General features: G+C 43.0%; 1 protein-coding gene across 1 annotated transcript in view; it reads right to left on the bottom strand.

The window, feature by feature from the left end:
* KLHL14 (kelch like family member 14) overlaps positions 1 to 20825 on the bottom strand; it is a gene marked incomplete at both ends in the record, with an annotated part of 57776 nt that extends 36951 nt beyond the window's left edge. Inside the window, 2 exons of the mRNA XM_079533986.1 lie at positions 4398 to 4519; positions 19897 to 20825. Of these exons, the coding sequence (XP_079390112.1) occupies positions 4398 to 4519; positions 19897 to 20825 (1051 nt within the window). The remainder of the gene's footprint in view (positions 1 to 4397; positions 4520 to 19896) is intronic.
* Positions 20826 to 22001: the final 1176 nt, after the last annotated feature.

The raw sequence follows: 22001 nt of genomic DNA, 5'->3' as shown, positions 1-22001 counted from the left end.
GAAAAAATACCAAAAAAAACACCAAAAATAAAACAAGGACTGCATCATTTTCATTTATTTCTTTCATTCTCTGTTCAGGTAGCAAGAAATTTAATTCCAGTTGGATCAGTCTCTTGTGATTTTTTTTTCTTTCATTTAATATATTTTTTAAATGCTCAGAGGCATTATGACAGAAAAGCATGTATTTTTTTGTCCTGGTTTATACCCATCATCTTTACCATTACAACAAGACAAAAGCATTAAAGTAAAATTAATCATGTCAAAAGATTTTAGCAAAAAACAAGTGAGACCATGCATAAAGCATCGCTTTGTCTAGTGTGAAGTCACGCTCTGATTAAAAACATATAATGAAAGTGAAAGTAATACATCATTGCCTTAGCAGTAGGGTTTTTGGGAAAGCTATGCAATTCTGAACACACAAAAAAGAAAATCTTTACAGGCTTCATTTTTTGAAACTTGCATTGATTACAGAATAATTCTAACAAATAAAACATTATTTCATATCTTTAAAGTTTAATTAATCTTAAGTGTTGCAGATAAAGTGAACAACCAAAGGAGTCCTACGATTCCTGGCAGAGCTGTAGCTCATAATTAAAATAGAAGTAGTGGTGGCTGGTCCTGGCCAATGAGGCATAAGGTTGTGTTATGGGGACCCCTGATTGTCCTGCACCCAGTAAGTAGTTACAAGGACAGTAAAACCTCATAGAATAATGAAAAACCCTTCAGAGAGCAGAACGTCACTGTTTGTAAGGATTATCAAACACCCATCAGCTTCAGTTTGTGTCACTGCCAGTAGCAGCCTGGTGCTGTTACATGACATAGGCAGCACTCAGTTAAAAAAATGAACCGGGGTTGTGTATGCGTAAGCAAGGCTAGAAAGAAATCACGCAGTAAAGATCTGTCTGCTGTACTTGGCCATACATCTATAAAATCCTCTACTTTGCTCAGGCATGACTATACAGTAAGAAATGTTTCAAATTATACAGAAATCTGCACCTTATGAATCTCAGGTTAGGACTGTGACCCCATCAAATAAAATTAGGTGGCAGAAAATGTTTGCGAAATGCTACTTGTTTTCTCTTTTTCTGTCTCTAACCTTTGTTGCCAACATAGAAAAAAATAACTCTATAAGAAATACAAGACAGGAAATATACACAGTAATACTAGACTGTGAAAAATCTACCGATCCCTTGAGCCATAGCATTCTTGCCTATAGATGATGACATTAAAAAATTGGAAATGGGTGCACGCTTCCCCTCCTCTTCTGGATCTATGAACAAGGCAAGTTGTTTTCCTGATTCCTTTAGAATTACTCCCATTAGTACTGATGCGTTTGGTGCTTTGGGAAGCCAGGCAGAGAGAGGTGGGCAGTATCCCCTGCCAATAGATCTAGTCTTGTAGTGGGAACAAAATGAGATTGCTACTCTGCTGAGCTGTCATACTCAATAGCTTGTGCTGTTCCACCTGTAACCATCTTCATGGCTCCAAATACAGAGCTATGACTTACATGGAGGCAGCAGTTCCTGAGGGCTGGCATTTTGCGTTCCCTGTGCATTGCACAAGGCAGGACACAGAACCCTAAGTAAAGGAATAGGTCCAACAGCCACTCCAAAGAGAAAAGAAAGGAAGAAACACAAGAAGCAAGCATCTGTCAGCACATGAGTCCGCAGACCCCACTGAATAATTTCTGGAGCTCCTTTCAGTACCGGGTGAGAAGAGACCACATTCACCTCTTCAGTGGGTGCACCCAGCAGCAGGTTTGCTAGATTGTATCCCTAAGTCCAAGTGTCACCGGCATGGACAGCAGAAAACAAGTAATGCAGATGGAAGAGGAAATGTTTGCTACTACAGGAGGAAATTACATACACCTCAGGTGATAACGAGATAGAAGCACCCTGAGGTACCAGACACAAGGACTAATACTGTTTTCACTTAAAAGTCACAGAGCAGGACATGGGTTTTTCCTCTGTCTCTGTTCTCCAGGAACAAGCTCCTCACTTAACCTAACGAGTAGGGGGTAATCTGCAACCTCAGGACCAACAATGCTGTTTGAACAAGTGGAAAAAAAAAAAAAAAAAAAAAAAAAAAGCAGAAATAACCTCCCCCTCCTTCACTGCTGATTGTAAGCTAGAATAGGACAAACAGATCAATTATTTTCCAAAACTGTTGATTGGAATAGAGCTAGCAGCAAAAGGATAAAAAGTGGACAAAACTATACTTATATACACCAAAACCAAAGATAGCACAACGTCCTTACATTTCCAGGTACCAGCTAAACATCACAGTATGCTTATTCAACACCGTAAGTGCACTTTACTACCACCATGTTACACTGTGATTAGTTTGTAGTCTTTCCTAAAACAGCTCAACAACATTTTTTAAAACCATTGAGTCCATGTACTCACATGCTACACCAGGGTCGTTCAATGTTTTACAAGTGGACAAGACAAAAGCTCTATTCCAATCTGTTCCCACTTCCTGCTCTCTTTATATTAAATTGGAAAACAACGCAGGGGCATAAAACATCTGCTTACTCAAAATGCTTGCTTCAATTTTTCAAAAATAATTATTGTTAATATTTGGCAAGTAGTAATATTCTCTAGTGAACCATTCTTGCTATGGTTAAGTCTTATTCAGTGAGAAAAGATAAGCGTTCTCTTCAGCATATCTAAAACACAAACCCAGACCAACAGGATGGAAAGAGAATTTTTGTTTACTAGCTGGTACTACTTGTACCAGAAAAGCCTACATTATTTTGATAATAATTACATAAAATAGTTCACGAACATCTTCTTACACCACCATAAATGGCTGTTATTCAAATACTACCTGTGAAGTCAAGTCAATATTTTTAACCAGAACATTTAGGTATCTTGCCTCCAGGTGCATTTTCCTACAGCTTTGAAGATAGCATCACATTGTAAATAAGCAAGAACTGAATAAATTTCATTCAAACAAAATCTTACATATCTACAGGTATCCGAGATTCAGAATAAAGTTATTTAATGCAGCGGAGGGTTCAGATCTTGACGCGAGGGTTGCATCTCTCTTGCATATCAGGGTGAACCATTGGATTAGACACAACAAATTCAAAAATACAGAATGTGTTGGTCCTACATAATATTTTTCACTGACCATTTTTAGAATTTTCTTTTACTTTCAGAGCTGTACCCTATTCCACGGTTATAAAAAATGTGAGGCATAGTATACCCCCTAGCATGGATGCTGTAGACTTCCCCAATATACAGTTCATATTTCCCTTTATAATTTCCATTCTTAAATAATGTCTTCAATTATTAATCCAGGGCACCTAATTCTAAGCCTTTATGCTGCAGCTTTTTGAGAATGGTTCCTAAATTGTTCATAGGATAAGGCAATTTGCAGAGGCGTTGTTTCAATGCATCATAACAGTCATTTTCTTTTTTATTCTATATCATCCTAATCTGTGCATATAATTTAAACATGAGTGCATCCCATTAAAAGGTTGAACAGATGAAGAACAGAATTCTGTAAAATGCTATTTTATTTCAAAATAAGGATGTATATTAGGAAATCCAGGTTTTACCAGTTGCCCAGTTTTAGAAGTATGTCTTTGATTTATGGATCAAAATTGCTCATTTATTATTTTACCTATACTGCTTTGGGCAATTTTGACAGTTAAAATTTAGTTTTATTGACCAATGCAGCCAGTTTAGCCACAAGGGGACTAATGCACACACAGCCTGCTGCACTCAAGAAGCTATGATTTGATTCCATGACCACGTTAGACTGGAAATCGCAACCAACAATAAGTTCCGAAGTCCTCAATGCTCCAGGCAAAATACATGCTCTAAAACACAACCAACCTTCAAAAGAAGGTGGGGAGGAATTCTGTGATAGAAGCCACCGTGCACTGTTTACTGCAGCTCACATATTCCACCAATGTTTCTGTCGGCAGTGGTTGCAGAACAGTACAAAGGAAACCTTTCTTTAATGATTGCGGACAACAGATAAAGCTGGAAGAAGGAAATGAAAATGCAGAAGAGAACTGGGGGTGTGCTCTAGTTCTATGACTCACCAGGGAACTGAGTGAGAACGCTGACTAAAACACTGTCTTATTTTTTTCCTAAACTAGATTTTGTTCACATCTACATAAATATGCATGCATTCATGTCGCAGGATGGAAGACTTACAAGTTTACTTAAAAAACTTACTGGAATGATTTTAAGCCAGTGTTAATTTAGGCCTATCCTATTATAGAATTAGCATCTTCTGCAATCTCAATTTATTGCTCCATTGTGAAGCCCCTTGTGATACATAAACAAATCTCTGAAGAGAAACAAATCAATAAAGTGTCTAATTTGATTAACCATGTTTTTAAACCCATCAAGACAACTGTACAAAAATAAACCACTTACTTGTCAGTATTTTCCATGTCTTCTTTTCATCATCATAGTACTGAACCAAATTGCTGGGTAGCCGGTCAGGTCCAGGAGGCAATCCTCCAACCAATAACAGCATTTTCTTATTGGAGCGAATTCTTCACCCAAAACAAGAAGACAGAGGAACAACCGCATTACTGAAGAGTATTTTTAGTGGCAACAAAATCATAACCATCAAAAGAATGTTCACTGCTTGCAGTTTTCCATTTCATTTTTTGTGTTTCTTTCCCCAATCATGTCTCAACAATTTTTTGAACCAAGCAGAAAAATGATCAGAAAAGCTACATATCTCTCTACTCATGGAATAATAAGCTTCTTTTATGCAATTTGTTAGAGGTTCATTCTAGAACGACCTTTTTCTTATATTATCCCTTTAAATCATCACTCTTTACAGCTGAATACACATGAAATGCTCTGGAGTTGTACTAAGGTTAAGCATTAAAGTTGCATGTCAAAAATCGTATTAGTCAAAATCATTATTATAAGCCATTCTACACTCAAAGAACCTTGAAAAAATTAAGGTTATGCAGAGAGTTTGTGAGCCAACTCTTTAATCACACACTGAACTTCAGATATATAGTTTAGCACAATTAGCAGCACTGGGCTAACGGTTATGGGTTAAACACTACTTACAAGCATTTTTTGTTTGTTTAATTTAGCCCAGGCTCTTGCTTTCCCTCTCCCCCAGCTCTCCCCCCTTCTCCTTGCTCTCCCCCTGTGCACCACTGGCTATAGCAACACCAATTGGTAAAAATGAGACTGTGATGTTGTTGTGAGCCTCCCCAGAGTGGAGCCCTGCCAATGCTTGCCACTGATCCAGCGGCATGAACCTGCTCAACTGTGCAAAGTCACTCTAATTCCCTCCCTCTGTTTTTCTACCTTCTCCCCCAGGGGGCAACCACTGAAAGGAGTGACTACCCACCCATCAACTGCTGGCAATTCGCTGCTATTAACCGTGACCGTGATTCCCAATCTGCCTGGCAGTTCTTAAGAACAGGACTGCAATGTCTCATATGCAGTAAAAGCGGTTATCTGCACCCTGGCCTCCAACACTCTACCTGATGAATGTACGCTTTCTTCACAACATTAAGGGATTTAGCACAACTGGAAGCAAAGAGGGGAGGGAGGGCCCAGACCCCCAGATGAGTCTCAGTGCTTTAACAGTCACTTCACATACAATTGAACTTTCATCGGTAATACTAAGCTAGAGAGTGATAACAATGAAATAAGGTCTATGCTTAAACTGTTCCTGTTAAGGAGGAAGGTGAGGTAGCCTGGAATATCTGCACCAACGTGGACAAATGTGCAGGAGGACCAAGCGTTTAATGGAAAGCACCCTTACAAAACACCAATGTTATTCCCATCAGAGCAATATCACTGCAGCAATCAATATGTTGGTCTGTAGTAAACTCTCCTGGCAAAGCAAGCTGGGGAATGCTGCTGACCAAAGCCCATCACCACAACCCTGCAAGTGGTGCCCAGGTGCTCCAGGCCCTACAGAACACTCCAAGTCAAGATGTTTTGCCACAGAGACGTGTAAGTGGATTCCCTTCAGTTATGGCCTAAAATAAATGGTGGGGAAAGCCTGACCCCCATTGGTGTCAGGAATGCAACCGCTCTTTGGAGGAATGAGCAAAATGATCTGAGCTGTGCTTTTGATGTGCACAGCCACCCAAAATAATAATAATAAAAAAAAATATCACAAAATCACTGAAGTTGGAAAAGACCACCAAGATAACTTAGTACAACCATCAATTCCACCATACCCCCTAAACATGTCCCTCAGTGCCACATCCACACAGTTCTTCAGCACCTCCAGGGACAGTGACTCCACCACCTCCCTGGGCAACCTGTGCCACTGCCTTGCCACTCTTTCTGAGAAGAAATTGTTCCTAATACCCAACCTGAACCACCTTGTGTGCAACAGGCCATTCTCCCTCATCTTATCACTGCTACTTGGGAGAAAAAGCCAGCTCCCACCTCACCATAACCTACTTTCCGGGAGTAGAGATACTTCCCTTGAACCTCCTCTTCTCCAGGCTGAACAATCCCAGTTCCCTCTGCCACTTGTTTCTCCTAAGACTTACACTTCAGACCCTCTGGCTTCACAGCCCTGAACTTAATTCAGGAAGGGAGCACAAGGATGAATACCTGATTCAGATACTTACAAATGAAACCCTTCAAATGGCTATAAAGAGGATGACTACAGATGTAGATTCATCTGTCACAGTGATGGCCAGGGAATTCTCTGGCAGATGGCCTTGTTTGTTTTTCAAAGAATTGAGGGCTCATGGAAGGTCTTGAATTACCAGCAGGAAAACAGTCGCCCTCCTGGTGTGAACAGGCACTGCACAGTGTGGGCAGTGACACCACAGCTGTCCCACACCACACCATGCTCACAGCTCCAGACAGCCCCCACAGCCTACAGGCTTTCTGAGCAGCCAGCCTTTGACCTTGGCACTAAACCTGCTATTTACTGTCAGATGATGATTGTTACCTGCCCACTAGACTATGTCTATCAGGAGCCATCTCGTGATTGCTGTCAGCACAGACTCAACTCACTGAGACCAAGCTCTGGGGAAAGCTTTCATAAACATTTGCCAGCGTCTTGAAATGTTCAATCTCCCAGTAAGGTTTTTAATGAGAGAACATTTGATAAAAACTATGCAATGCAGGAGCGTGATAAACTATTTTTGGTACGAGTTAGGGATGACTACACATGTAACAAGTGGCGGAGCAAACCAGAGCCATAAGTCAGTTATGCATGGCCATCCCTAACAATAGAGAATAAATTGTTTATTCCAACCCCCTCGTGTTGTATGTTATATCACAATCAACTCCCTGTGTATTCTAAAATACAGAATGCCCTTGCAAGGTTTACTTGATAAAGGAGTTTATTTTGATTTTCATCTTTCATCTGTGAAACTCCCTTCTAACTCCAAAGCACTGTGAAAAACCAATGAATGGCCAAGGCTCAATAGCTAAGGTGAAGAATGAAATGTCAGATGTAACTCAGAGTTTCCAGACTTTGGCAGCTGCAACTATCCTTAACATTACTTTTCCAGCTAAACAATCTGAGCATTTGCTATATCCTGAGAAGAAGTGGAACTGTTACCTGGGAATTTCTAAAAACATCTAGTTTTCTTACATACTTAAGATGGGAAGCAGTATGAACAGCAACCTTTTGTTGAAGTTTAATACGTATTTAATAGCAAGCATAGTCTCCATCAAAAGCAAAGTGAATTCTCATTTGACTACCAAGACATGGGTTACCTCACTCAAGATCATACAATATCTAACTAACCTGTCTTGAGAGCTCTTCTAGTATAAAGATAATACAGTGACTGAAGATATGTATGCTTTTAAAGAGATGTTTTCTCAGAGTCAATTCTGTTTACTTGAAACCAATTCTGCTCTTTAAATTCTGGTGTGAATCCCAACATTCAGAGTTCAAAAAAAATTTTTTTTTCTTAGCTCCATTACATTACATTAGATCTGTGTTAGGTATCATACTGAGCAGCTCTGTTAAAACTTTCTCATACATCTCACCACGTATACTAAAATATGAAACATCTGGAAATGATCACTGCATATATAGAAGCCTTTCCTAAATCTTAATAATGTAATTCAGTGAAACACTAAGATGAATGAAAAATTAAAAAATATATATAAGACAAAGATTCTCCTCTCCCTGCATTATTATGCATTTGCTATTTAGATAACTCAGTAATATCATGAGTAACACCTGGTATTCTGTCTGAAACACTCTTCATAGTTCTTATTTCACAGTGTAATATACTTCTCAGTCACATTCTGCGGTTTACAGTGTCCCTAGCAATGCTACTACGAGCATCTTGTGTTCAATAAACAGTAGCAGGCCTTGGTCAGGAAAGCTAAAATAATGCTTGCCATGAACCAGCAGGCCAATGTCACACAAAAAGCTGAGATAAAATTATCAATATCTTATCCCAAAAGCATTTCCTATACCTACAATGCAGAACTCTGGTTCTCACTGATACATATACATGTGCTGTTATTATTCTGCAAACACTTCGCAGTTTCTGTTCTGCAAAGGTTTTAAAACAATTCACCTTAATTAAGATTCTGGGTACTCTATGTGGCCTGAAACTTATTTTGTGTAATTACAAGACTGTAAACCAAAGTATATTTTAAAGTCAACATGTGTTGTTTCATTTAGGCACAGAAAACCTAATGATGCTGAATTTGAGATCTCATAAATGGTTTCACTGTCAGAACTGTTGAATACCTATCACATACTTAAATGCTACTGACCTCCAAGGCTGCAGATGTGCATCAGCTCTGAAATTCAGGGTGCTTATTCTACAGTTTAACTGTGAGCATACTGAGCAAAACCCTGAGCTCAGAAGAGTTTATCACCTTATGAATAATCAGCAGAAAAGACAGCGAGAGATCTCAATAACCCTTACAGCCACATACACCCAAAACTCCTTTACAACCACGATAGCCTCATATTAATGGAAAACACATTAATAGGAAATATTTTTCTTGTCTTTTTTTTTTTTTAAATTAGCTTATCCATCAATCTTGCACTGCTGTGCATTTTCCCCATCTTGACACTTAATAGAAGTTCATTCTACAAAGACAGGAAAGAAAATAAGCTTCATCAACAGATTTGCTCCAGATTCCTTCAGTTTTTAAACAATGCAGTAAAGCTTCACTTTCTGCATTGGTGAATGCACAGAGAAGAGAATGCAAGAGAATAAAACAAAGAACGACAATCCTGTGTTTCTTCAGAAATTCTGTATAGGGTTACATCAGAAAGAAAACTGCATCTTGGACATAAAGGTGATAATGGCGATCCATGGGGAAAAAAAAAAAAAAAAAGAAAAAGAAAAAGCTGTTCCAACTCCACTTTCAGATTAACTCAAGGCTACAATAGCACCAAAACCCTGGACCATTCATTCTCTTATAGTCACTGTCACTCCTATTTGAGTACGGAAGGAGTCAGGTGGCTCTTCAGACCAGGAAACTTGTGGTACATGTGCGATGCTTCACTCCTGCTTGAGCTCTGACCTTACTTGCAGCAGAGCCAAACTAAACCTCAGACGTTTTCTCACCAAACTGAGGCTCAAACACAGTAGGCAAAAGACCAGCTCAGATTTAGCTAGAGCACATGAATGGATGATAAAGCTTAGGAACACCCACAGATTTGAGAAAATAGAGACTGATACACTGTAACACGACCAAAGCAACAAGTAGTAAGAATCCCAGAAAAAGCATACACAAATAATCTGTATTGGTTAGCAGTTCAGATACAGACCTTTCTTTTAACACTAACAACTCAATTTAACCTTCAGAAACCAGAATGGTGCTCCACATTTTTCTTCCAAAGAGGCCTCAGAAGGACTTTTGGGTCCAACAAAAATAAAAGGGAGAATCCAGTTGCTGACTGCGAACTTGAACTGATGATGCAGACATGCATCCACCCATGGCTGAAGAATCTGTTTTGTCATCACAGAACATATTATGAGATCTTTAGCAATTCCCTTTCCCAATTCTGGATAGGCATTTCAGTGCAACAACATCTTATGAAAACTGCTTATTTTGATACAGTTTGGCTTCCACAGCTGACTGCAAAGACAGTCATGATTAGCAACACATGGTTGTTAACAGTGGGAAAAATATCATTAACCAGGAATTTAACTATGAACTTGATGAAAGCCATAACATACAAATCCAAGCTTTACTTTGGACAGAAAAGTGTTGTGAGGCTATGGCAGCACATCAATAAACTAATGAAGACTGCAACCTGTAGGTGACAGATATCCAGAATCTCTTCCAAGCCCCACAAGTACTGCCAGGAGAAGGACCTAAACTCTCCCCATCAGCACATCAAGTCCTGCAGGCAGCAACTCTGCCACAACTCTAAACTGACAGGAATATAGATCTTGTGGGCAATGTACAAATCTAAATGAATATTTCAGATTTGTCAGAACCCAAAGCATACCGAGGTCTTCCTCAATCTCTTCGCAAATTGTGACCAAGAAATGGTTTAGTTCTTAGATTCAAACAGTGTTCACAAATACACTGAACATATGTTTCTTTATGAATTGAATTTTCTTGCTGTTCTATTCATACATTCTGCTGGAGATCCACCCAAAAGAACAACGAAAAACTTCCCAGTGAAATCATAAACCTAAAAATCAGTCTGACCATTCACTAGTATCACAAAGATTCTCATTTTCACCTCCTCACTCGCTTTATAAAGCCTACATAACAAAAAAGCCCACAGTACACACTCTCATTTCAGCAGAGCTCACAGTGACATTCACTAAATATCTTCAGTGGTGCCCAAAATACAGCTGCTCCCTCACTTTTTCTCCATGCTGTACAGTCAAGGCACAGTCCTGCTGACCAGTGACAGGCTGTGCGCGGACACAGAGAGAGATCTGTTATTTTTTTTCCCTCTCTGAATCTACTCTTCTTTTTTTTCCCCCCAATGTATTTTACTTAAAAAAATAATGGTACTAGAAAGAAGAAGAGTCAGTGGTTGCTTCAACAGCAATTTTTCATTTCTGCCTCCATCTAAAAAGCAAAAGCTCACAAGTGGGTGAACTTTCTGTCTGACAGGCCACATGTAACTGTTGCACATTGACCTGGTGTATAATCAACGAACGTACAGATGTTATAGTTATGAAATATACCAGAGAGTTTGGCTATGCAGTTATTATACCAAAACAGAATAGATAGAACGCTTACCCGTATCCTGGGCTCACTATGAAACTCTAGAGGAGGGATTCCTTTCCCACTGGTAGCCAGCTCTTAAATGGATCTAGGAGAGGTGCAGCCAGGCTCCAACCCTTCCGGCAGCACAGGTGGATTGCCTTCACCTGTGCTCCCGTGGCTGACTCATGGCTCACCTCAGGTGATCAATCAGAGGTTCAGGCTGTGATTCCGCAGTTCCCATACACCTGACAAGTCGGGGTTTTCTTTGAACACTTTATACCTACAGTTGCTAAACAAGTTTCTTTTCTATAATTTAAAATATGTTTGGAGCTCTGAATACCCCATCTTCTCTTTATGAATCCAAACCCATTGCTGCTACTCATTTAGAATAAGTAAACCTCAAAGAGTTATGGAATATTTTTAGCTGGAGGATATTTAAAATGAATGCCTTTTCCTCTGGGGATAAAACCCTCTGAGTGGATGTCTTAGGAGTGGACCACTATCCTGGAAGAGTGGCACCTATCATCAGCTTTTCTTTGGGAGGAACGCACAGGAATGTGCTTTCCTCTTTGTCTCCCTGTGTCCAGCCTATTCCTTGTATTGAGAAGAGACTGGTACCACTTCTTCACAAAGTTTCTCAGCAGTGTTTCTAAGCGGAGTTTTGTCAGGGTTGCTTTATCTCTACACAACAATGCTGTACCTTATAGCTTGATACAGGCTTTAATAAATGTGCTGTCTCTGTGATGAGCTCATCTCCCTGAAAATTTCCTTAATCAAAGTGTCATCTCTTTTGCACCAGTTATGTTGCAACCAAATATTTTTCTGTGGAAGCTTATTACAAAACTGCAGGTCTAATAGCTTTGTGCACTTCCTATAACAATAATACCCACACAAACAGATCATCTGAACACAACTTTACATTTACTGAGATCTGAATGCTCAAGATAACCTTATTAGCAACTCAGTGAATACCTGAAGCATTGTAAGGGATCTATCTGAATCACAGCAATGTTAATAGCAAATCTTATATTCACAGTCAAAAAATCTCCTGTGTCATAAACCCTATTGGCAAAACTCTGCAAACAACCAATTTACCATATTGCTGGCAGTTTGAATAATCCTACACTTCCTTCATCCTGAATACTAAAAAAAAAAAAAAAAAAAAAAAAAAAAAAAAAAAAAACCCACGAAGAAAATGTCAAATCTAAATGCTGCTGAAATTTGTTTTCCTCATCTCCTTTTCTTTCCTTTTCTTCTTTGTCTTAGACAGAAGCAGTAAAATGAAATGTTTATAGAATGCTGCAGGGTGGTCAAGTCTGCATTTTTCCTCTTAGAAAATTTCAATCAGCTCTCCTTACTGACACACACACTGTGAAAAGTCAGAAGTCTTTCTTTTTTTGATTCTATATCAGACATCTATGACTACAGGAGGTCTCCGCACCAGAGGCTGTGCTCTCTCCAGCTGAGCTTCCTTTTCGTTAGAAGCTGTTGAGAAACAGAACCTGCTGCTGCCTCACATAAGCCGTGACTGGTTACCTTTCCCACTTCATTTTTCTAAAAGAAGGCAGCAGTCAGGGAAAGATCAGAGGAATCTACTGCGGCATCAACCTATGTTTGCTTCCAGCTTCAGTGTAAGCCGTCTGTTTCCACTGAACTTGGCAGCTGGTAACATTTGCTCAAAGTTCATTGTCTGCTTTCCAAGAATACAGCAAGAACAGTCGACTAGTAATGGTACTAGGCACGACAGTCTTTAAAGAAAATTTAAGGAAGCCAACAAATATGAAAAGCAATGCCAGAAAGTATCTAATAATGGATTTTCTCTTCTCATAAGGCTAATTTCTTTAGTAGCTGGGTAAGTCGGTAGGTGGATTGATGCATCTGTAATACCAGGCAGGAGAGCAACAAAACCAACAACAGAAAGAGAAGTTTACAGAGCAGTGGAGGACAGCCCCAAATTTTTAATCAGGAATCCAATTAACTTGAATGTTTGATCTTTTCAGACCATATTTTGCAAAAGGATATTAACAAACTGTCCTAATTATGAAACTGCTTTGGTTATTTTAAATGAGTAATTTGAAAGGTCAAAATGGTGTCTTTACAGATTATGAGCACTTTTTCCCATTATCTGTTTATCAGAACTGAAAGTTTGTTGGCTTGAGGTTTCTTTCTGCAAAAACACTTTCTCTCATTTTTGTGCTGCTTGCTCTCCTTACTTCTCTCACCCCCCAAAACTTACTGTACATTCTCTTTGAGTGCAAGCTCAAAAAGATTTCAGTATTTATCTTTGAGTATAAACTGAAATAATTACACCATTCCTGCTTTGTTTCATTGACTGGTCAGCAGTCACAAATTCAGAACCTCCATATTCTTCCACCAAGGAGAACCTAAGCCTTCAAGGACTAAATGCAGACATGGTCTGCGTGACCTTCTCCCCTTCATCTCCTCTCTCCATTTGAGGAGGACGTGTGTCAGGAAAAGAGAGGACATGCAGACAGCTGAGAGACAGGTGTGTGTTGTTCACCTTGATCCTACAGCAGTCAATTAGCGGAAGGCACACCTAAATCATACTAAGTGGACACTGTTTGCTAGGCAATGTCCTTATTTAGGAGTCCCTGCACCATCTGTGGCTTGTATTTCCCCTTCCACAACAGCCCTGGACTGTGTTGGCAAAGCTTAGACAAGATCAGCACAGGATCTCATGAGGGACAACTGCATTCCTTTAGGGATCCATAGCATTTGCAAATGAACTGCACAGATTGCCATAGATGGTTGAAAGGGGCACCTTTTGTTAAATACAGGAAGCTCCCATTTTTCCCAGCACTTTGTCCTCAGTTTGAGTGGCTTAATTTCTTTGTATTTTTACTTTTTTAATTAACCTCATTTTCCCTCTAAAACAAGAGGGCTGGGAAAAATTTCCCTGGCTTTTCCAGTGGAATAAAAGTTTAGACAGGCAGATACATCTACATACACCTACCTACAAAGACAAGGAGAAGGGTACAAACAACACCATACCAGGTTTTCTGTTTTCTACCACTCTGTCTTCAGTATGCTACTGGAAGAATTTTAACAAACGCAATCTGTGCTTGCATGTCCACTCCCTTCAAGAAACAAAAGCAGACTGCACCACTCAGGAGGAGGCAGATGGATCTGGAGGGAGTCCTACCTGGCAGTGGTGTGAGGGCAACGAGGAGCCGGAGATACTGGGGCTGTGCACTTCCAGAGGATGCAAATCAGGAGGGGCTGGCAGTTTACAACAATCGCTCCAGCCAGGTACCTCTGACCAGAACACTAGTGCACATGGCACTTGGCACCCCCTTCTACAGTTTTCAGAAAGAGGATTGCCCACAACAGACACCATTAAATATTCTATTAGTTATGGCTCTCCCCCGTGTTCCCACAGCCACTGAAGATTTCATGCTCAGGACATACACAACTTTAAGAAGGCACCAAGGGATGGTCCTGACTCACAGCAGTGGTTTTACAACAACAGCGCTGCCTCTGACCATACCTAGGCTCCAGTTCTCCCTCTTCTTGGATATTCAACCATCTCATTGCTTACACTTCAGCACCAGTCTACAAAGCCAAATGAATGCACATAAGGCAAGTAAGGCAAGTAGGTGAGACTAACTAGGATTAAACTGACTACAGTTCTGTGGTTCGCTTCCCTGCAGCCTCTAATGTGTCAGTCTCTGTTCTGCAGCTCAGCTGAGAGAGTCCTGGCACAGGAACAATTTACTGATATTTATTCAGGCACATAAGACCCGATCCAAAGCCCAACAAAATAAACCTGAGCCTTGTGTTCACTCTGTTCACGTTGTAATGCAAACGTTAATAATTCAAGTTCATCATAAAATGGATTTTTTTATTCAGATGTTAATTTGGAGTCTGAAACATTTCTCATTCACAATAAACAACAAGTACAACTGTTAGTTAAAAATCCAAATATTGGTGTAAGAATCACAAAGGCAGAGTCAGGTGGCTAGTTTCTAGCATACATGACAATGTATGTCAGTGGAGAAAAAAAAAAAAAAAAAAAAGACAACAACTATCTTTCAACAACTATCAAACACCTCCAGTGAGACCCTACAAAAATTTTAGCAGAAAAAGAAGTTGAGCTGGAGTAAAAAAGAATATGCAGACAAATAGTGCATTCAAGAAGGAAATTATTTAATTGCCAAGAGACAGCCAGTTTCTCCACATTTTTAATCTCCTCTGCAGAAAGTAATACAGACTGGATATGTACATCTTCCACATAAATGCTAGAGTCTGACGCTGCTCTTTACTTTACCCCCTTTCATCAACAGTTACTACCTTTCTACTGAGTGAAAACTGGTCATCCTGTCTTAATCCCCTGCCACTTTAATTTCCTGACATTTTCACTAATATTACAAAATACAGAACAGTCTGGATTACACCCTCTCTCTGCTGAAACTAAAGAAAAAGAGAAAACCCTATTATCAGCTTCAGCTGGACCAGAATTCACACTTCTAATCTCTCAAAGGTCTAGTAACTCAGGGAACAAAAGTATAAGAAAACAGCTGGGTCTGTGCATTCTGGAACTTCACTGAACCCAGAAAACAGACAGTACAGTCAAGCTTAGCCTTCTTATCTCTTCGTCTTTTTATTTTCCTCCTTTTACTTTCAGTCTCTAATTACGTATTTTCTGCCTAGGATTTGCTCCATCTCAGGTCAGTTGGTTTATCCTCATCCTCTTTTCCTCCCGCACATCTAAAACAGGTTTTCCAGCAACTGAAATGCTCAGTTGTTATTGACAACAGATGCTGTTTCTGCCAAGAATTAGTTTTATTTGTTTTGTTTCAATCACTCTCTTCTCTTTATTTGCCTTTTTTCCCCTATCTCCCTGCTTGCCTGTTTTCCTATTTTCCTGTTTGGTACCCTTTTCTTTCTCTCTTCTTCCTTCAAAACCGTACTTCTCTCCCCCTTTCCCTTCCTCACGTGCACTTTCTTGCTTCCATGACTTATGTCCCATTTCTCCCTCAGGGTATCTTAATTCCTTCCTTTTCTTGCATTTTCTCTCTCACCCAGCTCTGCTTTCCTCACTCTCCTCCAGTTACCTGATACAGCCATGCAGACCTCTCATTGCTGCTCTGCCTGCAAATCCGGAAAGGAGCTGATCAGCCCAAATTCCTATTGATTTTTAACAAGGGTTGTGTGTGTTCTGTCACTGATAAACAACTCCGAGGCTGTACTGCGCTGCCTCTCCCCACCCTCTGTACCTTATCACATCTGTCTGAAACACAAATCATTGTAAATAGTTAAAGGCGAGCAAAACTATAGCATCATCACAATGTTCTATAAGAAAGTAAAAATGTTTATGTGAAAGATTTCATGATAAGCCTTGTCATCTAAGTAACCTATATTTCTCCATCTTTTCTCTGCAGCTGTGTTATGCATTAGCACAAACAAAATCAAAGGTAAAAATTTGGCACTACACAGCAGAGAGATGTTTTTGACCATTTTCGTTGTTGCAAGTAAATACTGAAGCAGTAATTTTCACTAGCTCGCTCATCTTCAAAAGTGAAATTCTTTCCAGCAACTCAGTAATGCTCTAACCCAGAACTTTCTAAAAATTGAAAACACATATACCAGGTGTTATATAAAATACATTCATTACACAATAAACCACAAACATTTTAATCTGTGATAATACTCCAGTGAAGTCCCAAGAGTCAAATAAATAACCTGAAGATGAACATTATTCTACCGAAACGTATTTTCTTCTCGGAGCATAGCAGCACAAAGTTACAGTCTCTTTCAGGCATGGCCAAAATCATTTAAGTCTAATGTTTGGGGTCATCCTAACAGGCCCAATCCACAATTCTGTGTGGAATGTCTTCAGGTGATGTCAAAGCTGACCATGTCTTGAGAAGCAGGGGTAGCAGCTCATACACTGAGACCCACATTAGGTGAAAGACATGGAAGCCAGACAAACAAGTAGAACTTGTGCACAGTGGGGTGCCTGATTAAACGTGAGCTGAAATATCCACCTCCCGTGATAACAGCCTAAACTCAAGAGTGTTCAGAAGTTGGGAATGTTATTTCTCAACTTTTTAGACAGCAATCATTTAGCTGCTGTACTTTGAAAAATAATTTCACAAGAATGCATGGGGACATTCAAGCATTTAACTTCTCTCAGGAATCTTCAGGAAAAAAAAAAATGAAAGTGCTCTCCCTGCAGGTAAATACCCTTTCCCCTTCTTGGCACAGCCCTGCCCATGTGGCACGGAAGACAAATGAGGACCTCCCAGCCCAGGCACTGCCAGCACTGTAGGATCTGCACTGGTAGCACCACGTCTATCAGTAGCTCTGCTCACAGTGCACACACTGGATCGTGACCCAAAATTGCTTGACAGCAGCAAAACCTTGTGTGCTCTCCATCATGCTTACTTTGCTTGAGAAATATAAGAAGGCTAAATTTCAAAATGGTAGTGTGTGTATATGTACACACATTTCTTACAATGCAGCACATTAGGAAAATTATTGTTTTTAAAAAAGCAGAAAAGTTATTGGCAAATTATGATTCTGAGTGTGATTATTCCAGGACTTCTCCAAATTCCTTCCAAGGGCTGTAAGCAGGTGACTGTGGCTCTGTGCTGCTGCACTTCTCACTAGCACATGGTATATCACACAATATATATTATGCTGCACAAGAGGAACAATTAATCTCTTCCTAAAGACATGTGAGCCTTTTGTGAATGACCTTTCATTAAACTTTAAATTCTAAATTACCAAGGTCACCATTGCTCACAGAAAAGGTAATCTGGGCTAAAAATTATTACACTGAGAAGGACTTCATCTATTTGCACACATACTTAACTGCTCGGTTACTTTTAAGATCTCTTTCAGCAAATTAGTAACTTGAGAGGCTTTCTGAGGATTTTCTTCCTTGAAACAAAAATTTTCCTGAATGCCAACCTGTCAGAATTGCAGCTTTGGAGATGCTATGGGTGACACAAAACCCAAGTTTGGAAATTTCTATAGTCCTGGTAATGTTTTTTGTTTCTTCATTCATGTTTGAGAAGGCATTTCTACATCTAGACACTCTGACGAAATCTAAGCATGAATAAGATTCAAATAACAGGCCTTCATGATCTTTATAAAGTTCCAAGATTATCACCCAGACCCAAACTAAAATGTACCTGTTGTATTCCCTATCACACAGAGTACTTCAGCATCTCCAGTATTCTGACTAAGTTCTGATGCCTGCTCACAAAGAACAGAAATTTCAATATTTTCACTCCAATTTCAACGACGCCAAAGAACCCAAACAGAAGCCAGTAACAGCACTTCCATTAAAGACATGCTGAAGTTGAATAGGTGACATTGTGTTGCCCCATTACAGTTAAAGGGATCTTAAATTCTACCACTTGCACATCTATGTTGATCTCTTACAAAAATAACAATGGTGTTTAAACTCCCTTCCCCCCATAAGCCCTTAAGTGAGTGCAACTTTGAATCTAATCTAGGTCTAAAGTAGGATCCTTTAGTGCACGCTCCCGTTTATGTGACAAGCCAGCCTCCAGCACCAGGAGTATCAGATGCTTGCAGCATCCATGACACTTGTAAGCATTCAGTGGTCAGAACACCACTACATATCCTTCAAATGACATGGACCAGTGAAGCTGGAAGGTATCTCCACTGAACCAAGCAGCTGGTATCGCAGCAATCCGCCAGGACATGAGCCCCAGCATGCCCCACAGTGGCTAACTCACAACTCCGTGCTGGGTTTGCATTCTGAAAGTCAGCGGCTCTGAATATTGAAATGCAGAAGGGACACAGCAGCTGGAACAGCAGCCTCTCAGAATCACTCTGCCCTGCAAAACGCTGGTGTTTGCCTTTAGTTGTAGGGGTTTAGGAGTGAGATCGATCAGACAGCAAGGTGATGAGCATGACAAAACGCTAACAGAGCAGCTAGCAGAGTAATGAGAGAAGGCGAGCATTCATGAACTTAAATCACCAGGGTACCTCTCAGAGATAAAAAGAACCCTCTGCACTTTTTTTCTGAAGTATTTAGCAATGTATTATTTCTTCTTGCTACTGTTAAGTCATTAACTAGCCTCTTAGTTAGAAGGCTGCATAATACAACCAGTGCGCTCCGATTCCTGCACTACTGTGTCACTGTACCTGGAGGAAGGCATTATCTTCCTGGTTTTGAATGAGATCAGGTCTGAACACATTTCAAAAGGAAAGACAAAACAGCCTTTCATTTCAGATGTATTTACTCTTCATTAAACTCCATGCTGTGCTTCCAGTTCCCAAAACCGACCTCACATTGTCAACCTTTGGCATTGTGATTCATCGCATTATTCAAAGAACATAACCATCATGTCACAGCTACAGAGAGGGTGAAGGCGCAAGTTTACAGGCGCAGTGTGGAAATCACCTTAGCATCACCAGTATCGAGGTGTGCACGAACAACGCTAAATTATAAAAGTAATCCGCCAGATTTAGGGCTGGGTGTTGTTATGCTCTGAAGACTCACCTCCTTGCTAAAAACCGGATACACAATCCAACTTGTGGCCCAGAGCGGGTCATTACAGCAGGCTGCCACCGCGTGACCCCACGCTCACACTCCGGCCCCACAGCTGCAGCACGACGGCAGCTCCTCCAGCGGGAGCCCCAGCGGGGAGGGGTCGCGCCACGGCCCGCAGCCCCGTCCCGCCGGGAGACCCGCAGCCGGGAGGCCTCTCCCGGCCCGGCACCGCCTCGCGCCCCGCGGGGACCCCCTCGGGCCCGGCCCCCTCACCTGCTGGCCAGGCTCTGCCGGCAGTGCTGCCTGAAGGGCATCAGGTGGTAGTTCATGGCGTCCAGCAGCAGCTTTTGGCACACGGGGTCGGTGCGCATGAAATCTACCGACTGCACCCGCTCCACCAGCTCCGGCGCCGGGATGAGGGCGAAGCGGAGGCGCTTCATCAGGTCCGGGGCGTACTGCATGCGGGTCTCCCGGTCGTGCTCCAGCCAGAGCACGGACATCTGGAAGAGGGCCAGCTCCGACTCGACGGGGGGGGGCAGCGAGTCGAGCAGGGCGCGCATCTCCTCGAAGTTGAGCAGCAGCACGTCTTCCACCAGGTACTTGTTGGCCAGCTTCTTGGTCTCCTCCAGGCCGTGCAGCGCGGCGATCTTGCACACTTGCTTGTAGTTCTGCACCGAGATCTGGTCGTTGAGGAACTGCACGCACAGCTTGGTGACCTGCGGGATGTGCAGAATCTTGCTGACCGACAGCACCTCCTCCACCGTGTCCAGCGAGAGGGTGACGTTAGCCGTGTAGAGGTACTCCAGCACCAGGCGCAGCCCGATGGACGAGCAGCCCTGCAGCACCAGGTTGTTGATGGCCCGCGGGCTGGCCAGCAGCTTGTCCTCGGGGGAGGAGGACGGCGTGCCCGGCTCCTCCTGCGGCGGCGGCGGCGGCTCCTTCGGGGGGGCTCCCCCGAGCCCGTCCTGGGCGCCGGGCCCCAGCCCCAGGGCGTGGGGGTGGCCGCCGCCGCTGGAAAAGAGGGATCGGAAGTATTGGGAGCAGGAGGCCAGCACAGCCTTGTGGCAGTGGAACTGCTGGCCCTGGGCCGTCAGGGTGACGTCGCAGAAGAGCTGCTTCCTCCACAGCAGGTTGAGGCCGTGCAGCAGGTTGTCGCTGTGGCTGGGGTCGAAGGTGGAGGTCCTGTCCCCGGATCTGGACATGGCGAGCGGCCTCGGGCGCACCTGCCTTTAAACCCTCCTCCGACCTGGGCAGAGGGTGGGGAGGAGAGGGGTGGGGAGGGGGTCGGGGCGGGGGAAACACAACAACAAACAGCTTTAGAGGCCTGCGGGACGCACGGCGGCGGGCGGGCAGCAGCAACTTGGGAGGGCTGGAGGGGGGTCGGGCTGGGGGCTGCCCCCGTTCTCCATACACACGCACACACACACAGCACCCTTTTCTCCTCCCTCCTCCCTGCACGCCGGGCTGCTCTCCAGGGGAGGAGCGAGGAAGCGTAACGTTTTCAAAGCTGAACCCCCCCCCCTTCCTCCGCCAAAAAAAAAAAAAAAAGCAACAAAAACCCACCACCACCACAAGCCCAAACGCAACACACACACACAGCACAGCCTCCCCCCCCCCCCAACACTCCCCCAGGCTTCTCTCTGTGCCAGGAGTAACTACCAAGTGGCCGGAACTCCGCCGGGAAGGCGGGCGGCCCCGCCGCCCCCCCGCCCCGGCAACTCCGCAGCGCCCGGAGCCGCTCCATCCCCGGGCCGAGCCCCCGCTCCGCTCCAGCCGGGAGCTGCGGTGCTCCGCGCCCCGTGGAAAGAGGAGGAGGAGAAGACTGCAGCCCCGGGCCGGCGCGAGGCCTCCCGCCCGTCCTGCCTGCCGGCCGCCGCCGTAACTCCGGTAACTACGGGAAGTTCAAGTTGGGGGAAGCACGGGGGGGCCCCACTCCCCGCAGCCCCGAGCCGTGACCGCACCTGCGGGGACTGCGCAGCCACCGACTCGCGCCGGCCGCATCCCGCTCTTCCTCTTCCTCCTCCTCCTCCTCCTCAGCGGGATCCCGCCGAACCCCGTTCCTGCCATTGCAGCGCGCTCGCTCGCTCCCCGCCAGCGCCGGGCTGCCCGTGCCCGCCTGGCCCCCCCCGCCCCATCGATCGGCGCAGCCGGGGCTCCCCTCGGCTCTGCCCCTGCCCGGCACCGCGCAGCCCCGCTGCCGGCTCCGGAAAGCTCCCGGAGCCTCTCCCTTTAAGCGGACCCGGTCAGTCCCCCCTCCCCAGCGCACACACAGACATACATGCACACACGCACATACATAGACACACACACACACTCCTCCTCTTTCTCCCTCCCCTTCTTTCTTCCTCGTTTTGCCCATTTCTTGCAACCGGAGTTTA

The sequence above is a fragment of the Tetrao urogallus genome (genome assembly GCF_951394365.1).
Source record: "Tetrao urogallus genome assembly, chromosome: 3".
Taxonomy (NCBI): domain Eukaryota; kingdom Metazoa; phylum Chordata; class Aves; order Galliformes; family Phasianidae; genus Tetrao; species Tetrao urogallus.
The sequence above is the reverse complement of the archived record's forward strand: the minus strand, read 5'-3'. Positions and strand labels throughout refer to the sequence as shown.